Source organism: Epinephelus fuscoguttatus, linkage group LG19 (assembly GCF_011397635.1).
Source record: "Epinephelus fuscoguttatus linkage group LG19, E.fuscoguttatus.final_Chr_v1".
In the NCBI taxonomy this organism is placed as follows: Eukaryota; Metazoa; Chordata; class Actinopteri; order Perciformes; family Serranidae; genus Epinephelus; species Epinephelus fuscoguttatus.
In genome coordinates, this window is record NC_064770.1 from 986,036 (window position 1) to 1,007,191 (window position 21,156).

Below are 21,156 nucleotides of genomic sequence, written 5' to 3' on the forward strand. Positions count from 1 at the left end.
AGCCATTTTCTTTTGAAGGCCAGACAGCCCTTTGTATCACACACCCATCCTTCTGTATCTCTCTGTGTCTCGTGTGCGTGCGTGCAAGCACGCGCACACACACACACACACACACACACACACACAACCTAAACACATTTATACACCCATGTCTGTATATGGATAGTTAGTAAGTTAGTTAGTTAGTTAGTTAGAATTTGTGTTTTGTTGCTTTGCTGTCTTTGAAAATAAATATATTTGCAATTGTACCTACTGTCTGTTTAATATTGCACAAGAGTGAATGAATAGTCAACCTCTGCTATGTCAAGAACCCTAAAATCCTTCAGCCTTTACTATTAATATGGTAATTTTGGTCATAGTTATAAATTTAGCTTTTAATCAAAATTCCAAATTGATAGTTTAGTGAATTTTTGAGACTGATATCATTGACTGGCTATCATTTTTCCCTTTTCGGGAATGGTGCACCATGAGGCGATTTAATGTAAATTAAGTCACATTATTTAACATAATTGTGATTAATAATAATTAAGTGTTTCCGATAGCCATTTTGATACTCTAATTGGACATCTATTATGGAGATCTATTACGAGGCTTAGATTCCAACAAGGGTAATAATCTGCAGGTTTTTAAAAATCATTCTGTACTTGTGCATTGCTATGGAATGGTAACATAACTTTAAAAACAACAAAGCAGATGGTGTGTTTACTATGAAGATTTTAATCTCTACAAACTGATGTTCATGTTGGAGGAAAAGGAACAGAAAGCAGTGGCTAGCTTGAAACATGTTAAACACTAAAAAACACCAGTATGTTCAGGAAATGGTCAGAAATAATGTCAGTCTATAATTTGGTCAGAGAAGAAAGCGTGCATGCTTATGTGTGTGCAGCAGTGTGAGTATGTGCATGTGCAGCAATGTAAGAGAATATCACTGAGACAGAGGAAACAGGAGAGTGACCCCAGACTTCTGGAACAAAGAGGCAGGCTGAGGTTTAGAGGCTGACTGCAGCAGCAGGAAAAAAATGGGAAGGGGAGGAACACAGAAGGGGACAGGCAACAACACACACATCTGGAAACAATTGAGGAGGGAGAGGAAGAAAGACCGTCAAAGACGGAGAGAGGCGAATATTTGTTAACAAAAGAAAACACAGATAGGGGGAATCTTTCCATTCGGAAAATTATATGCATTCAATACAGAGTTCAGAATCGGGGAAGAGAACAACTTAACTGGAGAAAGCGGGCAAGCACAATCTACCAGTGAAGAACAATATAGAGGAAGAGAAGACAGGAAAGCTGATTGAAAAGCCTGGCTGGTTCAGGGATCAGTCCGAAGGAGATCTAAAAGGAAAACTGAGTAAAGATCAAAACCAAGAAGTGAAGGAGCGGGGAGTTACCAAGAGAAGGGTGACAAAGACAGGATCTGAAAGGGCTGAAACTCATCTTCAGGTAAGGTCTTCAATCACAGTTCCAAATACAAAGATAATAAATCTGGACACCAGAAACTCCACTTTAATTAAGTGCCATGTTCAAAACCATGTCTTAAATGAATACGCTGCATATTTCATCCTGATTATCACTGGAAATGTTGGTGTTTAGTCTACATGCATCAAAATGGAACAGTATTTCCATTGTGCAAAGCATCTGTGTATCTCATTAGACACTAGGCTGTCAAAAGCAAGACCCGAAAATAAGTCAAGATTTATGCTGGTGAGATTTACAAAAAGTCAGGGAGGGGAAGTATGTTTCTAACGTAGGCACTGGAAACAGGAAGTTTTCCTGGATGCTGTCCCCATGAATCCTCAAACCCTGCTTACATGTTGCAGAAGAGGACCTCCATACTTAGGCTATTATGTCTACAACTACCCAAACATTTACCATGGCAATGGCTGATGAAAAACTGTAATGTGTTGGGGTTGCTGTTGTAAATTACTGTAGGTAGGCCTAATCTTCTCACTCTATCTCTGGGAGCGCCCTTGACTGGTTTTGCTCCTACCTTTCAGAAAGGGGTTTCTCAAAGTCTCTTTCCCATGATGTACCTCAGGGCACTGTCTTAGGTCCAGGGGTCACGTTAACCGGATATTCTCGGTCATTGACCTGTTTTTTACAACAATGACCGGAAAATCTGAAGGCCGTCGGTCATTTTGACCGGTTGCAATTACCACCCCTGCCCACTTGGCAGCGGAGTGCACAGTCAGTGGTTTAAGTGGCTGCCGTTTTCACACTGCAGAGAAAAAGTCATTTTTTTTTTTTAAATTGATTTAAGGACAGTTACAAAGCATTCATGTTATGTTTTCAGTTCCATTTCATACCTATAACCATAGTACAATAGTACCTCCATGTGAACCTTAAATATATATTCAATTTTAAACCCAAACTTTCGTGCAGGAGAAAAAACAAAACAAAACGACAGTGCACAAAAGTTTAAACATAAAATACGCTCAAACATATCGATAGACTCTGGAAAACATTAACTAATAAAGAACTCCTGCATTTATCACATTACCTTTCGGAGTTAAGAAACATGTCATCGTAGTATTGTAAGGTTCTGTTGCTTTTTTTGTTTTCCATATTTCTTAGCGATTCTATATACAGGTTTACTTCAGCTAGGAAAACATTTATTTTGGGGAGTGTTTTAGCGAATTTGGCTTTATGGATGTGATATTTTCCTATTAACATAAACAGATTAGTGATATGGTTGACTATGTCGTTCTTTGTCTCGGCAGATGCTATGATGTCTTTAGCAGTGAAATTGACAGGATACCTACTCTTGGCAGAAATTACAGCAGCAATGTTTTCCCATAATTCTAGTGAGTATTGGCAAAAGTAAAAAAGATGAATAGTGGTTTCATTTTCAGTTCCACAGAAAGCACAGGTGTTATCAATACTGGCAAATTTTGAGATGATGCTATTGCAGGGATAGATGTTATGCAGTATTTTAAAGTGTATTTCTCTGATTTTGTTGGATATACAGAATTGAAATGGTGTAGACCAAACTTTTTTCCAGTTGATTGGTTGTATTTGCGAGTTCCAAAATGCCTTTCCTCTTGGGGTTATTTTAAATTGGTTAGTTAATGAATTTCTTATTAGTTTGTTGGTGCACTTGGCATCGGTTAACTTGGCAGAAAGTAACGATAGTTAACGACGGTATTATTCTTGCACATGTCTGATATTTCAGATGAGATTCCATTAATGATTTCATTCCTGATGGGATTGCCTGGATAACCTCACAGTATTCTTTATTTTTAATTGGAATATATGTCTCTTTTAAGAAAGCTTCATAGTTATACAGGTTACCATGGCTATCAAACAGATTGGACACAAAAACTATCCCTCTTTCGAACCAATTTTTCTTGTACAGGCTTTTCCGTTTGATTGTTATGTTTTCGTTATTCCATAAAATTTCTTTATGTGGAGAGAAATTGTGCACATAGCATAACCTCCATGCCAGTAGTGCTTGCTGGTGGAACTTAGATAGTTTGATAGGTAATTTAGTAACATTATAGGTGCAACTCATTAGCAATTTTAACCCTCCGATTTGTGAAAATATGTTGTGTGAAATAAAGTTCCATAGTGATGTAGGATTTTCTAAATATTTTTTCAGCCACTTGACCTTAAAAGTGTAATTTAAGTCATGAAAATTAATTAAATCCAGTCCTCCTTCTGATTTTTTTGCTTGAATAACTTCTTTTTTGAGTTGATGGTGTCCGTTTTCCAAATGAATTTAACAAACATATTGTTGATCTCTTTACAATACAAATCATCGACACACAGAGAAATGGTAGGGTACACAAATCTTGATATTCCTTCAGCTTTCATGAGTAATACGCGACCATAGACAGACAAATCTCTTTGCAACCACATGTTAAGAATTGATTTAGTTTTCTGTACCTTGGGTATAATATTTAAAAGTTGTCTATGAGTTGTGTTCTTAGTAATATGGATACCTAAATACTTCACGCCATCCTTAATTGGAACATTGCTGTAAGAAGAGTCATTCGTTTCGTATAAACACAAAATTTCACTCTTGGATATATTTAATGTTAGACCGGAGGCATCTGAAAACTCCTGAGTTACTTGGAGAGCTTTGTGCACTTGAGTTTTATCTTTCAGAAATAATACCGTGTCGTCCGCCAGTTGGGTGATTTTAATTTCTCTATTAAATATGATTAACCCTTTTAGATTGTGATTATTGGAAACATTGAGAAACAACAGTTGAGCAGCGATCAAAAAAAGGAACGCACTCAATGGACACCCTTGTCTGACACCTCTCGAGACAGGAAAGCTTTTGGAAACAATTGGAAATAATAAAATAGAACTTGTTATTCCTTTGTAAAGTGTACTCACATATTGGATAAATTTCTCTCCAAACCCAAAAATTTTCAGAGCCTCAAGTACAAAGGGATGTTCAACAGAATCGAAGGCCTTATAAAAGTCCAAAAACAGGAGTAGAGCATCAGATTCTATGTATTCATAATAATCAATTAGGTCAAGAACCAATCTAATGTTGGAGCTAATGTGTCTATTGGACATGAATCCATTTTGGTTTTCAGAGATGATTTCATCCAAATATTTTTTAACCCGATTTGAAAGTATCTTGGCTAAAATTTTATAATCTGTATTCAATAAGGAAACAGGTCTCCAGTTTTCAATACTGAAGTGATCTTTCCCTGGTTTTGGAATTAATGTTATAAGGCCTTGTTTCATTGTTGTTGTCATTTCGTTTCTATAGATGCATTCTTTCAGGACATGAAATGGCTGTTTTTTAATTATGTCCCAAAAACAAACATAAAAGTCAACAGTTAAACCATCATTCCCAGGTGATTTTCCTAGCTTCATTGATTTTATAACCTCATCTAATTCTATTTGTTGTAGTTCCTTATCACAGAGTTCTTTATACTCTTCTGAGATTTTGTTTGTTAATGGTTCGATATTATCCATGAATTGCTGACATTTTATAGAATTAAATTTTGATTCATATAGATTGTGTAAAAGGCGTAACGTAGTTGGAGATTTCCTTTGTGTTTGAAGTTCTATTACCTTCAATGTTCAAAGATATAATATTATTTCTTTTCCTGTTTCTTTTTTCTAAACTAAAGAAGTAGCTTGTATTCTTTTCGCCCTGTTCTAGCCATTTGGCTCTGGATCGTATAAAGGCCCCTTTTGCTAAGTCAATGTACATACTATCTAACTGTTCACTGCAGATTCTCAGGTTTTCTCTTTCTTCTTCTGTGAGGTTTTGTTTGGATAATAAATCCTGTATCTGATTCATTAGTTTGTTTTCCTTTTCTTCCTTCCCTCTTTTTAGCGTTTTGCTGCGTTTAATAGCTGCTTCTCTAACTTTATATTTAAAAAACTCCCATTTTTGAATACCATCCATTTCCTGATTGTCAATTTTTTTTTTTGCTATATAGTTGACCTTCTCCTTAAACAGTGTATCCTGTAATAATGAGTTGTTGAGTTTCCAGTAGCCTATAGAGCCAGGTTTTTCTCTATTTCCTTTAAGTTTCAGAGTGATTAATTTATGATCAGATAGAGGAGCAAACTGATGACTGATTTCATCAACGTATTGAATATCTTGTGACGACATAAACCAGAGATCGATTCTAGACTGTAGGGTTTGATTTGTGTTGGACCATGTGAAATCAGTCTTATCTGCGTTCATGAACCGCCAGGCATCAGTGAGGGTTAGGCTCTGACAGAGGTAAGATGTGGGTTTGAATGAATGAGACACCGTTAATCTCGGGGGACACCTATCCATATTTTCATCTGAAACATCATTATAATCACCACCTATAACCACTACAGCATCGTTGTACTTATTTCTAAGTTCTGATATTTTAACGTTGAGATTTTGGAACATTTCTTTTGCCTGATTACATCTATTCGGGCCATAAACGTTACAAATGATAAATTTGACATTGTCAGCTTCTAAAGCAAGGATAATCCACCTGCCATCATTTGAGTGCTCAGAGTCTAAAACATTGCCATTAAATTTATTAAACAGGATTGCAACACCAGCTGAATGATTAGTACCATGTGAAAAGTAAATTGTTTCTCCCCATTGACTTTTCCAGAATTTTTCATCTTCCCTCGATGAATGAGTTTCTTGTAAAATAATATATTTGCATTTTGCCGTCTAATATACAGAAAAATTGCTTTTCTTTTAAGATTGTCCCGTATTCCTCTTACATTCATAGAGCAAAGGTTTAATGCATTAAACTTTGACATGGTAAGTAATTGATGTCCAACAAAAAGTGACCTGTACACGTAAATATAATTCTGACCAAAATAAATAATTCTCGAAAGAAAAATTAACAGGTAAAGTGTTTAAGAGTAAACCAACAAGTTGTGCTCCTTATATGCACTCAAGGCCATTTAATAGTCTTTAACTATAGGTACTGATACTTCAAAGGCTAGAGCAAAGAAAATAATCCAGTACCTATCTCTTAAACTCAAAGTGCCCGGAACCTGGTTAAATTATACATTCCATTGAAAGTTTTTTTTTTTTTTTTTTTTTTTTACATCTTTTTTAATATTATTCTCATCTTTTCAGTCTGACTTCGTTACCGTTAATGAATGCCCTGGCTCCCACAAAGAACGCTTTCTGTCCTCTCTTACTTGCCTCGTCAATCCGGGGCCAGAGCGCGATGCGAGTCTCTCTGTCCTTGGAGGTCAGGTCCTCACCAAAGTTCAGACCTCTGTCTTTGAGGAACTCTGAGTCTTTGCCGTTCCTCCAGACAGCGTCCCTCTCGGCTCTAGACAGGAATTTGATGATGACCGGCCGCGTCTTGCCGGCCTTCTTGGGGCCGACTCTGTGGCAGACGTCAACCAGCCGTCCGTCCTCCGCAGATGTCTGTGACTATCTTCAGGATGTTCTCTCCCTCCTCCTCTCGCAGTCGGTAGAGCCGCAGGTTCTGTCTGCGTTGTTGTCTTTCCTGGTCATTCACTTTGTCCTCGAGAGTTTCAATTCTCGTTTCGTGTTCTGTGGTTTTCTTCTCTATTTTCTCCACTTTCTCAGTCGTGTCTTGCAGCTGTTGGAAAATGAACTCACTGTGTTTTGCCAGTTCTTCAATGCTGTTTTTGTTTTCAGACGCGACTTTTAACACGTTATCGATTCTCTCATTCACACCGTTGATTTTCTGATCCAAATGCTGCGTGATGAGTTTTACAATATTTTCTTGCATTTCTGCTAAAGATGGTTCCATCGGGTCTGTCTTGGTTCTTTTGGACTCAGGAGTAGAGTCGGTGGATGACGGGAGCGGGATGCGGTCAGCAGCAGACTCAGAGGCCGCGTGGTGAGCACCTGCAGCGGCCGCATAGGAGTGGAATTCAGCCACTACTTCAGGGGACACTCTGCTGGTTTGAGCGGTGCTGTGCCGGTTCTTCCTCTCTCGCTCCCTCTTATCAGCCATGGTGCTGTGATATTCCTGCAGACGCTGTCGAGTCCACCGTTGTGAGTTCAATAACAAAAATTTGAAAGAGTTCTCCAGTTTGTTGTGCAGTCCAAATCTTCGGTGAATTTCCAGATTCAGTTATGGCACAATGTGGTCGAATGACTTACGAGTTCCGTGCAATAAAGAGCATTTTTACGCACGAGCGCGCCAAACACCTGTGGTAGCAGCCATCTTGGCCTCTCCTGTAGTCAAGCCTCTTCTGCGCATGCTAGTATAGAGAAAAAGTCATTCATCTGCTTCATGTAGCGTTGTTGGCGTAACGCCCTGGACACACCGGACGCGGAACCGAAGCACGGCGCCCAGCGGAGGCAGTTTTCAGTCAGCGCCCATGTTAACCTATCTGACTGTCCATACAGGCCGCTGAGCAGAGCGGAGCGCCCGCGGAGGCAGCGCTTCAGTTCGGCGTCTGGTCTATTTTTCACGGGAGCCGCGAGCGCTTCTGTCAAGCTGGATCAAGCGGATTGTACCAAACAGGAATTCGGACACAGAAAAGACGAGAGAATCCGGCCAATTTTCAAAATACAATAACAACAGCATGCACTGAGGAACGTGAGGAGAAAATACCGTGTTTATAATTTAAAATAGCCTAACACAACAGTGCATAACCGAACACATTTTTCAATACCATAATCACTTCATTACAATTTTAATTTTGTGTCACCGAGCCTACAGGCATAACTACATAACGCCCTGGACACACCGGACATGTTAGTGCCGTCCGGTATTTCCAGGGCGAAGCTGGCACGGGTGTGTGGATGTCTGTTCATCTTTTCTTTCATGTCCTTATTAATGCACACTTTATAACTTGCTTGTTGGATTTATTAAAAACGAACGAATGAAAACTAAATGTCTTTGAATATCTTTATTATCATTTAAAAACGAAAATTAAAATGACCGGTAAAAATAGATTATGACCGGATTTTTATGACCCTGTCGGTCAAAATGACCGGCGACGAAAAAGTCTAGCGCAAGGTCTGCTTAGGTCGTATATTATTTGCATTATACATGCTTTCACTGGGTCACATTAATAGCCAGTTTGATTTGATTTATTTATTAGATCCCCATTAACTGCTGGAACTTAACAGCAGCTACTCTTCCTGGGGTCTCACCAAGTTCATCAACCAAAAATGCAGCGAACATAAGATACATTTACATTCATACTCACAAACAAACATGACACAAGACATCTGCTCAAACCTAATCCAATAATACTGTAGCTCTACATGCTGACAGTTCATTTTAAATTCATTTTCAAGGATCACTTGACATTGCCTTTTCTGAGTTACCATAATAATAAAAAGGAAGCAAATAGCTCAGTTTTACACCTTCCAACCAGATATATAAAGTCCAACATATAAACAGTAAAAATATTCTGTCATACCTGCTGGGTAAATAAAAATAGTTTAAGTTTTTTCTTAAAAGTCATAACATTACTTTCTGAGACCAGAAAAAATGGTAATTCATTCCATGCCACCATTGCTCTGTAATGCATTGTTTTCTGTTTTAATTAGTTCTACATAAGGGTAACAAAAACCGACCCTCAGACGACTGTCGAGTAAAATGATAGTGTGTGTCTGAAAAAAATGCTAAAGTCCTGGGGTCCGTTTCACAAAGCAGGTTCAACAAACTCTGAGTCTAATCCTGAACTCTGAGTTGATCTACTCTGAGATAGGAAACTCTGAGTTTCCGGTTCCAGAACAGCTGATTTGAATCAGTTTAATCAACTCAGAGTAGTTTCACCTGGAGTTAAGCGCCTGCACCACGACTATAAAACGCCAGCATCAATGGAGCCCCGATTCGACGATTCACCATGGCAACGGGGAAGAGGAGGGCTGCGTTTTTCACCCCACTAGAATTAGAAATCTTAATGCGCTCATACGGCGAGTTTGCACATGTTTTCAAAAAGAAGTGCAACACCGCTGCAGCTGCAAAAGAGAGGGAGACGGCGTGGGAGAACATTGCTGCTCGGGTCAATGCATAAGTTTAAATGTAGTCCTTTGCAATCACAATAATATTACTGGGGAAAACTGCTTGAATGGTAGCCTATTAATTTATTTCATTTAGGTGCAATCCCGCGGGGGAGAAGCGCACTTGGCAGCAGTTTAGGATGAAATATAAAAACACTGTTCAAACAGGTAAGACCTCGGCATAATCTCATGGGGGTACCTCATTTTGATCATGTTTTACATTGTAAAGTAAATATTAAGTGGCTGTTTGACTGTGCAGTTGTTTTATCCCCAACATAATGCTGTTTTCACACACATAAATGTCTTCTCATCTATATCAGTTCTGTTAAATAATTAAGCCTATTTAAACTAACACAGACTTCTACTCAGCCAACAGAAAGAAGGCAGATGCCCGTAAAACGAGCACACTTTTCTGACCACCCTGCATACAGCTGTCTTACTCAAGTGCTCAGCATCTCCGACATTGTACAAAAAACTTCCATTTGCAAAGAAACGCAGCGCAACACACAATATCTCCTGGGATGTGAGAGCATGACTATGACTGGTAATGTTGCAAATGTAAGGACGGATTAGGTTGTGTATGTAGATGATGGACTGTGATGTGAAACGGTACAGCTCAAAAAGATAATTGTGTGGAAATGCTAAAACATCTATGCGCGGTCTGATAACCATCTCCCGACGAATATTTAATTCTCTGTGCAGTAATGCTGCACCTTCATCCACGGGATCGTTATCAAAAGGACATGCCATGTTAGTGAAAAAAGTCGCCACCTACTGTGCCTAATGGACTTCTAATATACTGACTCTGATTTTTTTTTTAAATGAGAGACAGCAGAACTAGGCTTCGCCAAAACTCGCCTGCTGACTGAATGAATGAGGAAATCAAATGGAGTGTGTGGCTCTGAAAGAGGGCGGAGACAGAGAGAAACTGGAGGTTCATTGAGAAAAACCTGGTCCCGACCAGGTTAGGTTCATAGTCTGTTACTACGGTAACTGACCGAGAGCTTACGTTACCCCTCTCTCTGAAACAGGCTAGAGTTACCCCTCTTTCTATGGTTTGAGTTACCTCCCTTTTTGAAACGGAAAACTCAGAGTTTCCCTCATTTCAGGGTTAACAGACTCTGAGTTTTCACTAAACCTGCTTTGTGAAACGGACCCCTGTACAATATTTCTGGTGTTTTTGTTATTATGTTTTTGATAAGACATATTAGTGAATATTGCACCCTGCATTTTACACTTAACCAAGCTAAACGATCATTCATTGTACTTACATTTGTTTGGTATGGGCATTGAAGGACTAAATAGCCAGTTCACAGGTATATCATATCACTGTTGACACTGCTGACAACATTCAACTCAATTTCTTGTTTAAGCCTGTTAGCACTGACAAACTTGCTGTTCTGCACAACTGTTTGATAGCCATCAAGGATTGGATGTCAAACAACCACTTATAATTAAACACAAATAAGACAGAGGTTCTAATAATTGCTTCAGACAGTATAAGCTTCAAAGGTTGCCCAGAGTATTGGGTCCCTTTCTTCAGCTACACGGTCAAATTTTAGGAATTTTGGTGTTTATTTTCATCAGGCCATGCATTTAGATCACCAGATTTAAATCACTGACCCATACCTGTTTTCTACAACTAAGAAATATTGCAAAGCTCAGGTCTGTGGTTTCTCAACTTGAGCTAGAGATGATTATTCATGCTTTTGTGTCCTCCCAAATGGACTACTGTAATTTTCTTTTTGCTTGACAAATCATGAGCCATCTACAAATAATCCAGGATGCTGCTGCTAACTAGGTCCAGCAGGACAACACACATCACACCCATTTTAATTTCTTTAGACTGGCTTCCCATCAAGTTTAGGATTAATTTCAAGGTACAAGTTCTCATGTATAGAGCCCTCCAAGGTCAGGCACCTGAATACATCTGTGACCCTCTCCATCCATATATTGGCAGTAAGTCTCTTAGGTCTTCTGACCAGGACCTACTGGCTGTCCCCTGCTCCAGGCTAACAACAAAAGGTGATGGTGCCTTGAAGTAGTGGCTTCAACACTATGGAACTCCCTTTTTGTGTAGGTATATGGCCTGCAGTCTCTTTAGAAACTTTTAAAGAACAACAGAAGATGCTCCGCAGTAGCCTGTTTATGCTCTATGTTTTATGGTATTTTACTTTATTTTCATTTTGTTGCTTTGTTTTTAGTTTTGTATTGCCTTTGTTTTTATTGATTGCATGTTTTCTTGTTTGATTGTATTTTGTGTGTACTCCTCAATGATTTGAAACATGCTTTGTAAGATCTGTGCTCGGAGCTCTGAGTCACAGGTTTGTTGTGGTCATGGAAAATGCCTTCAGCAGTATAATTAAGTCTACTGAGAAGAGGAGGGAGCTTCCTTCCTGTCAGCAGTTCAACTTCCTGTGTCAAACTGTGTGGTCAGTATGAGGACCACTTATAGGCAAATCCCACTTCCACTGTGAACCTGCTCACACACATGGACATCATAGTTTTTTTTTAGAACAATGACTGTAAAGTGCTGTTTCACAGCTAAGTATTAATGGCCACTGAAAACATCAGAAAGCAGCTCTGCATAAATTATAGGTTTTTACAACAGCTACATCAACACACACACACTGACGGAGTTAGTCGCTATAATTATTCCTCCTTTTATAAGGGCTCTGAAGTGACCACTTCCAAACATGATTCCAGCGGAAGGACTGGTTATAAAATCCAGTCTTCATCCTGTGCAAAGAGAGCAGGAAGTTAAAGCAGTCAGTCAAATTAAGAATGTTGTGTCATGGCAACAAAGTACAACATGTGACTACCAGAACGTATCAATCTGTCACGGAACAGCATGGAAACATGGTCAGTGGAAATACAAACAGTGGTGTGTCCAGACTATCTTAACTGGGGTCACCCAAGTGGGATACTGAGTAATACAGGGATGGCATGAAGTATGCACACACACACACACACACACACACACACACACACACACACATTGGCATGGCATTAATTTGCCCTTTTTGTCTCTCAAACAAACAACAAAATTGAAATAAATGTATGGACAATATATATTGTAATAGAAAAAAAAAACGTCCAAAACTTTAAATCTACAGTACAATGCTCAGTACAAATGTGCTACAGTAAAATACCACAAAAGCTTCTAGCACAAGATACATTTCTTAATTACAACCATCCTAAACAAAATCAAAAAATACATTTACAATGTAAAGTGCTCACTAAGATAATGTCAAACTTTGGTTCAAACTAAGGTCCAGCAGTGGCGCTCCCAGAATTCTTTATAAGGGAGGCCAGATAGGGCTGTAGGTTGACCTGTGCATCACTACTGGGGCAGCATTATGCCTGCACTGCTTGGCTCTGCTTAAAAAAGCAATGGTGGAGTGATGAAGGGTCCCTATAGCAGCTATTGCACAATCTCTGTGTAAACAGGGGGGCCATGCCCTTCCTTGGGGGTCCGGAGAGCCAATCATAGTTTAGGATAAAAGGGTGGCCAGTCAGATTTCAGGGGTGGCCACTCCCTGGACATACCCCTGAACACAGAGAACAGAAAATTTATTTGTTCAAACTGTAAAGCTGTAAAGAGACAAATATGGGGTTTTTTTTGTTTTTTTTTAAAATATTATTTGTTTGGGACTTTTTGCCTTTAATGGACAGGATAGTGTGAAATGGGGAGAGAGAGAGAGTGGGGCGGACAACATGCAGCAAAGGGTTGCAAGCTAGAGTCGAACTTGCGACTGCTGCAGCGAGGCATCACCTCTATATATGGGGTGCCGGCACTAACAACTTAAGCCACCAACCCCTCACAAATCTTTATCATTCTTCTTCACAACAAACGTTTTCCATCTTTCCCCTCACACACCAGCCCTCTCACCAAGGAGACCCAAAACAGACCACAACAAAGCCATCAAAGAGACTGTTATTTAACCATAGTACATGAAAGCCTCAGCAAAGAAGCCCAAACAGTCCTCTCTGCAGCCACTTCCGTCAGCACTTCCGAGGGAACCCCAAGGCGTTCCCAGGCCAGCCAGGCGATGTAATCCCTCCAGCGTGTCCTGGGGTGGCCCCGAGGTCTCTTTCCGGTTGGACATGTCCGAAACACCTCCCAAGGGAGGCGTCCGGAAGGCATCCTTACTAGATACCCGAACCACCTCAACTGGCTCCTCTCGATGTGGAGGAGCAGCGGCTCTACTCCGAGTCCCTCTCGGATGTCCGAGCTCCTCACCGTATCTCTAAGGCTGAGCCCAGCCACCCTGCGGAGGAAACTCATTTCAGCCGCTTGTACTCGCGATCTCATTCTTTCAGTCACTACCCAGAGTTTGTGACCATAGGTGAGGGTTGGAATGTAGATCGACCGGTAAATCGAGAGCTTCGTTTTCTGGCTAAGCTCCCTCTTCACCACAACAGACCAGTTAAGCCCCTGCATCACTGCTGACACTGCCACAATCCGCCTGTCGACCTCCCGCTCCCTCCTACCCTCACTCGTGAACAAGATCCCTAGATCCTTAAACTCCTCCACCTGAGGCAGGATTGAGAGGGCAATCCACCCTTTTCCGGCTGAGGACTATGGCCTCAGACTTGGAGGTGCTGATTCTCATCCCAGCCGCTTCACACTCGGCTGCGAACCGTCCCAGCAAGAGCCGGACGTCACTGTTCGATGGGGCTAGGAGAACCACGTCATCCGCAAAAAGCAGAGACGAGATCCTCCTGTCACCTAACCTGACACCCTCCACCGCTCGGCTGCACCTAGAAATTCTGTCCATGAAAGTTGAACAGAACCGGTGACAAAGGGCAGCTCTGGCGGAGTCCAACCCTCACCGGGAACAGGTCCAACTTACTGCCGGCCACGCGAATCAGACTCTCGCTTCTTTGGTACAGGGACTGGATGGCCCTTAGCAAGGGGCCACCAACCCCATACTCCTGGAGCACCCTCTACAGGATGCCCCTGGGGACACGGTCATAAGCCATCTCCAAATCCACAAAACACATGTGGACTGGTTGGGCCAACTCCCATGCCCCCTCCAGCACCCTGGCAAGGGTAAAGAGCTGGTCCACGGTTCCGTGTCCAGGACGAAAACCACATTGCTCCTCCTCAATCTGAGGTTCAACTACCGACCGGACCCTCTTCTCCAGCACCCTGGAGTAGACCTTACCGGGTAGGCTGAGGAGTGTGATGCCCTGTAATTGGAACACACCCTCTGGTCCCCTTTCTTGAAGATGGGGACCACCACCCCGGTGTGCCACTCCAGAGGCACTGCCCCCAGTGTCCATGCAATGTTGCAGAGGCATGTCAGCCAAGACAGCCCGACAACATCCAGAGTCTTGAGATATCCAGGGCGAATCTCATCCACACCCGGGGCTCCACCGCCACGGAGTTGTTTCACTACCTCGGCAACTTCTGCCCCAGAAATTGGAATGACCAGCCCCCGAGACCCCCAGCTCTGTTTCCTCACTGGAATACGTGTTGGTGGGATTGAGGAGCTCCTCAAAGTATTCCTTCCACCGCCCGACAATGTCCCCAGTTGACGTCAGCAGCTCCCCGCCCCCACTGTAAACAGTGTGAGCAAGTTGCCGCCTTCCCCCCCTGAGGTGCCGGATGGTTTGCCAGAACTTCTTTGGAGCCGATCGATAGTCTTTCTCCATGGCCTCACCGAACTCGCCCGAGTTTTTGCCTCCACTTGGCCCACCAGTACCTGCCAGCTGCTTCTAGAGACCCACAGACCAACCATGCCCTGTAGGCCTCCTTCTTCAGCCTGACGGCTCCCCTCACCTCTGGTGTCCACCAGCGGGTTCAGGGATTACCGCTGCGACTGGCCCCAGCGGCCTTGCGGCCACAGCTCGCAACCACCGCCTCGACAATAGCAGAGTGGAACAAGGCCCATTCAGACTCAATGTCCCCCTCTGCCCTCGGGACGCGGTCGCAGCTCTCCCGTAGGTGGGAGTTGAAGATAATCTTGACCGGTTCTTCCGCCAGGCGTTCCAAGCAGACCCTCAATGCTCGTTTGGGCCTGCCAGGTCTGCGCAGCTTCCTCCCCTGCCATCTGATCCAACTCACCACCAGGTGGGGATCAGTTGACAACTCTGCTCCTCTCTTCACCCAAGTGTCCAGAACATATGGCCGCAGGTCAAATGATACAACTACAAAGTCAATCATTGACCTGCGACCTAGGCTGTCCTGGTGCCACGTGCACCAATGGACATCCTTAAGTCCAATAACTGAACACCACTCGGGTTCAGATCGGGCAGGCCATTCCTCCAATCACGCCCCTCCAGGTCCTGCTGTCATTGCCCACGTGAGCGTTGAAGTCCCCCAGCAGAACAATGGAGTCCCCGATCGGGGCACTATCCAGCACTCGCCCCAGGGACTCTAAAAAGGGCGGGTACTCTGAATTGCTGTTCGGCGCGTAACCGCAGACAACAGTCAGGACCCATTCCCCGACCCGAAGGCACAGGGAAGCAACCCTTTTGTCTACCAGGGAGAACCCCAGCATACAGGCAGAAAGTCTGGGGGCTATCAGAAAGCCCACCCCGGCCCTCCGCCTCTCACCCGGAGCAACTCCAGCAAAGGAGAGAGTCCAACCCCTCTCAAGGACTTGGGTTCCAGAGCCGGAACTATGTGTCGAGGTGAGGCCGACTATATCTAGCTGGTAATGCTCAACCTCTTCCACAAGCTCCGGCTCCTTCCCCGCCAGAGAGGTGACATTCCACATCCCAAGAACCAACTTCCGTAGCCGAGGATCGGACCGCCAAGGCCCCCACCTTGGTCTGCTGCCCGATCCCAAATGCACCACTCCCTTCTGGATCCCTCTGTGGGTGGTGGGCCTGCAGGGGGACAAGCCCATGTAGCCGGTTCAGGCTGAGTCTGGCCAGACCCCATGGGCGAAGGCCCGGCTACCAGGCGTTCGCCCACAGGCCCTAACCCCAGGCCTGGCTCCAGGGCGGAGCCCCGGTAACCCTCCGGGCCGGGTACACGCTCTCCTGTTATTGAATATTGTGGTCGACTGTGTCAAATGCAGAACTCAGATCAAGCAGAATTAAAATCAAACAGGCCCCAGAATCAGCGGCAAGCAGTAGATCGTTAGTGACCTTAAGCAGAGCTGTTTCTGTGCTGTGCTGGGTACGGAGACCTGATTGACATTGCTCAAAAATATTATTGTGATTCTTGTGGGATATTAGTTGAGATGCAACAGACTTTTCTAAAATTTTAGATAAAAATGGTAAGTTTGAAATTGGTCTAAAATTATCTAAAACAAGAGGGTCGAGAGCAGGTTTTTTTAAGGAGAGGTCGAACTATTGCATGTTTAAAATAAGATGGAACAGAGCCAGTGGACAAAGAGCGGTTTATAATGGAGAGAATATATGGGCCGACAGTCTGAAATACTTGATTCAGAAATCTAGTTGGGATAATGTCTAGTTGGGAGGTGGATGAGTTTAAAAAGGAGATTAATTCTTCTAATTCAGACAATCAGATTTCCTTAAAGTATGACATAATGGCAGAGGGTTCAGAAAAAAAATGGAGAGAGAGCCAGTCACAGGTGTAATATGTAAGTCTGATGGCATCTATTTCATTAATGAAGTGATGAAGAAATTGTTCACAGATCTCTGTGGAAGCTTCCAAATGCTGGCTGGGGGGAGGGCCAACCACTGAGTTTATCACTTGAAATAAAACTCTTGTGTTGTGACTGATGCTGGCAAACAGATTTGAGAAATAGGAAAACCTAGCCTGTTTTACTGCCTGCTGGTAGGCCAGCATCCGACTTTTGAGGAGATCATAAGATGCTGTACATTTGTCTTTTTTCCATTTACGTTCGGCTCTTCTACACTGCCTCATGGTCATTAAGCCAGGGGAGGGCATTTTGTTTAGTTTGTTTTGTCTTGACAGGGGCGATGACATCAAGGATATTCAGACAAGTTCTATTAAAATCAGCAAGTAAAACATCAACAGAGATGCCTGTCTGTGTAAGGTTATTATGGGCAGAGGCAGCTAAAAACATATTGCAGAAACTACTAGCTGAATTACCATTAAAAGACTGTGAGCAGATGCAAGTAGATGGCCTGTGAGCAAGAAGCGGGAGCAACGTATGGAAAATCACAGTTTTGTGATTAGAGACATTAAAATCCAGCAGTTCCATATTGTTTGGTGAAACTCCAAAGGAGAGCACAAGGTCGAGAGTATGTCCCTTATTATGAGTTGGATTATTAACAGACTGTACCAGATTAAAAGATTCAAAGAGATTAATAAAATCGGCAGTAAAACCGGACATAGAGGGGCAACAGACATGTATGTTAAAATCTCCAAGGATAAGAACTCTATCATAACTGGCCATGATAAATGAAAGCAACTCAGAAAATTCTTGTATAAAACCAGTGTTAGCCTTGGGTGGCCTATAAATTAAAACAAAGAGTATAGGATACTGACCATTTAAAAGAAAACACAGAGACTCAAAAGAAGAACTTTTGAGAAAGACAGGGGAACATTTATAGTTGCTATTAAAAATGATAGCTACACCACCACCACGGCCAGATAGCCTAGGCTGATTCAAACATTAGTAGTTGGGGGGACAGGCTTCTGTTAATGGGACAGAATACCCAGGGCTTAACCAGGACTCAGTGATGAAGAGGAAATCAATACTGTTTTTCGAAATAAAATCCTGACATAGAAACGACTTGTTTGCAAGGGACCTCACATTAATAAGACCAAACACAGCAGAGTTGCTGGAAGTTGATTCAGCAGTAGACGCAATTGAAGGGACTAATTTATGATGCGTTGACATAAGCCTAATTTCAGACGCATTGTTGAAAAGTCATTCTCTTGCTCTTTTCTCTTCTTTGCAGGATGTCAGTGTCTCGGAGGTGTCTGTGCTGTGTCAAATATTTGATGTTTGTCTTTAACCTCATCTTCTGGGTTAGTATTTGCTCAGTCCAAGTTGCTGTCATGTTTCTTTATTCATTTACAGTTTCCCTAAGAAAGTAGCCTATGTGAGATGTCTCTGTAGCCCTTTGCAGTTCACTGCATGCTTTTAAAATTATTTAACACAACACAATTTGGAAATTTCCAATCTTTACTAGAGACGATTTTAGTTGCTTTGGTACTAATGCCGCATTTTGACTCTGACTTGACATTACATTTCCTGTAAAGCTAGGAGGATGTGGCTTGTTCGGTGTTGGAGTCTGGTTGTCCTTCACGCAGGCAGAGTTTTCCTCTCTTCCCCTGTCCTTTCCGTCCCTCTCAGCTGCCAATCTGCTGCTGGTCGCCGGTGGCATTACCATGGTGACCGGCTTCCTGGGTTGTCTTGGAGCCCTTAAAGAGCAGCGCTGCCTGTTGTTCATGGTGAGAACATTCTCCTAATTATTTATCTAAAAAATATATTAATAAACAGTAACACATTTTGCTTACTTACATATTTATTTTAATACCCATACAGTAATATAGACAATACATTATTTAGTTATTTTTGTTTTAACATTTGGGGGGATGCATATTAATTGAAGGGTCTGGAGCTCCACCTCCAGGAAATTTTGAGCTTCAAACACTTAATTTCCTGCATTCTGGTGAATTTTTCTGCATCAGTTTATGGTGTTAATGTATTTATTTATGTAAAGGAAAACAAAATTCAGGTGGCAGGAGACAAATAAAAATATAAATAGAATGTAATGCTGTAACACTCAGGCATTCTGTAGCCTACTGCTTTCAGATGTTATTCTCCTGTAGATCAGCTTGCCTTCTCTCATGTTGCCTGTTGAGTCAACACACAAGTGTTTTTACTGTGTTTAAATGAGTTGTCATATTCTGCAGTGAGGTTTAAGTGGTTCTGGATGTACAGAGTAGAAGCTGTGTGACACATGGACACACTGAGGATGATTTCTGCCTCAAAGTTCTTCAGTTAGATATGAGTGCTCAAGAAAAAAAGAGTCTTTTGGGGAAGTTTGGTTCATTTACATCAAATTCAGTTTCCTACAAACATGGGCCTTTTCTTCAGGTCTTAAATGCAAGGCTTATTTTATATTTTCTTTTGTTGTTACTTTCCTATCAGAACCCTTTCATTTAACCTGTGATCCAGCTAAATGCTTTATTTCCTTTTCGTTCAGAAATTAAATTAAATTCATGTTTTTTAAAATTAAATCCACCGCCCAAGAATTTGTAGACAATAAAGTTTGTGTATACGAGAAAACTGTTGTGATTTCATTAAATAGTCACATACTCATACTTAAAATTAACCTCTAAATAAGTTTTAAACATTCCCAGAGAACAGACGCCTGCAGCAGCTGAAGCTTTGCACGTTTGCAGTTTTGGTTGATAAAGACATGTGGAAGTGGGAAAGTAATTCAGCATCTGTGTCCGCTCACAGTGGACAGCTGGCGAACCGGAATCAGCCAGAGTTGAGGGAGACAGTGCGATTTTACACCAGATGAGCTTACTTGTTGTTAATGGTGGGTTATCACCTAAATTAGGCTGTGTGTACTGAGATGTTTTAATAGTATTAATAATAGTCACAACAGCTACAAACAATACTGAGACTTAGGACAAACACTGTTGTTACCTCGTTCTCCAGAAGGCAGGTCACAGGGAGATGTGATGCTGCTCTACAGGGCGCTCAATTTAAGTGCATTAACTGTGGTGACTGTGACAAGGGATGTTGATGAGAGAGGGGCAGTCAGGCGCTCTTGCGGTATGGTAGAATTAAAACTCAAATGCGGTTGTCAGGTGTTGCAACATGCTTTTTAATGGAGAACTGATGCCATGGGCAAAAATTAAAAAACTAAAATATCAATCAATCAATCAATTTTATTTATACAGCCCAATATCACAAATCACAATTTGCCTCACAGGGCTTTACAGCATACGACATCCCTCTGTCCTTATGACCCTCGCAGCGGATAAGGAAAAACTCCCCAAAAAAACCCCTTTAACGGGGGAAAAAAAACGATAGAAACCTCAGGAAGAGCAACTGAGGAGGGATCCCTCTTCCAGGACGGACAGACGTGCAATAGATGTCGTACAGAACAGATCAGCATAACAAATTAACAGTAATCCATATGACACAATGAGACAGAGAGAGAGAGAGAGAGCAAGAGAGAGAGAGATGCAGGTAATGACAGTAGCTTACAACAACATTATTGAAAGTAATAATATTATAGTTATAGTTCTGGCTACTGTGGTACAATATGTTGAAAGTATGTATTAATATCTGGCAGTATACATGTGTGACAATAGTCGTGAAAATAACAGTAGAAGTATGACTAATGACTAATGATGGCAGCAGCAGCAGCAGGAGGCATCTGGCAGGACCACGGCAGCAGCACAACCACACACGTCATGCTGTCCAGGCACCGCTGCGATATGAGTTAATCTGAGAGACAGTGGAGCACAAAGGCTCCGGAGAAGAAGCTGAGTTAGTGACATCCAGAATGGCCAAGTTAGCGAGATGCAGTAATAGAATACGAGAGAGAGAGAGAGAGAGAGAGAGAGAGAGAGAGAAGGAGAGAAGATGCCCGGTGTATTATAGGGGGGTCCTCCGGCAGACTAGGCCTAAGTCAGCCTAACTAGGGGCTGGTACAGGGCAAGCCTGAGCCAGCCCTAACTATAAGCTTTATCAAAGAGGAAAGTCTTAAGTCTAGTCTTAAATGTGAAGACGGTGTCTGCCTCCCGGACCGTAACAGGAAGATGATTCCACAGGAGAGGAGCCTGATAGCTGAAGGCTCTGGCTCCTGATCTACTT

The 21,156-nt window shown here is 42.2% G+C and overlaps 1 protein-coding gene across 1 annotated transcript in view; it reads left to right on the forward strand.

Moving 5' to 3' along the window:
• Nucleotides 1-1,009: 1,009 nt before the first annotated feature.
• Nucleotides 1,010-21,156, forward strand: part of tspan4b (tetraspanin 4b) — a 51,109-nt gene continuing 30,962 nt past the window's right edge. Inside the window, exons 1-3 of the mRNA XM_049560337.1 lie at nt 1,010-1,443; nt 18,272-18,341; nt 18,576-18,767. Of these exons, the coding sequence (XP_049416294.1) occupies nt 18,273-18,341; nt 18,576-18,767 (261 nt within the window). The 5' untranslated portion in view covers nt 1,010-1,443; nt 18,272. The remainder of the gene's footprint in view (nt 1,444-18,271; nt 18,342-18,575; nt 18,768-21,156) is intronic.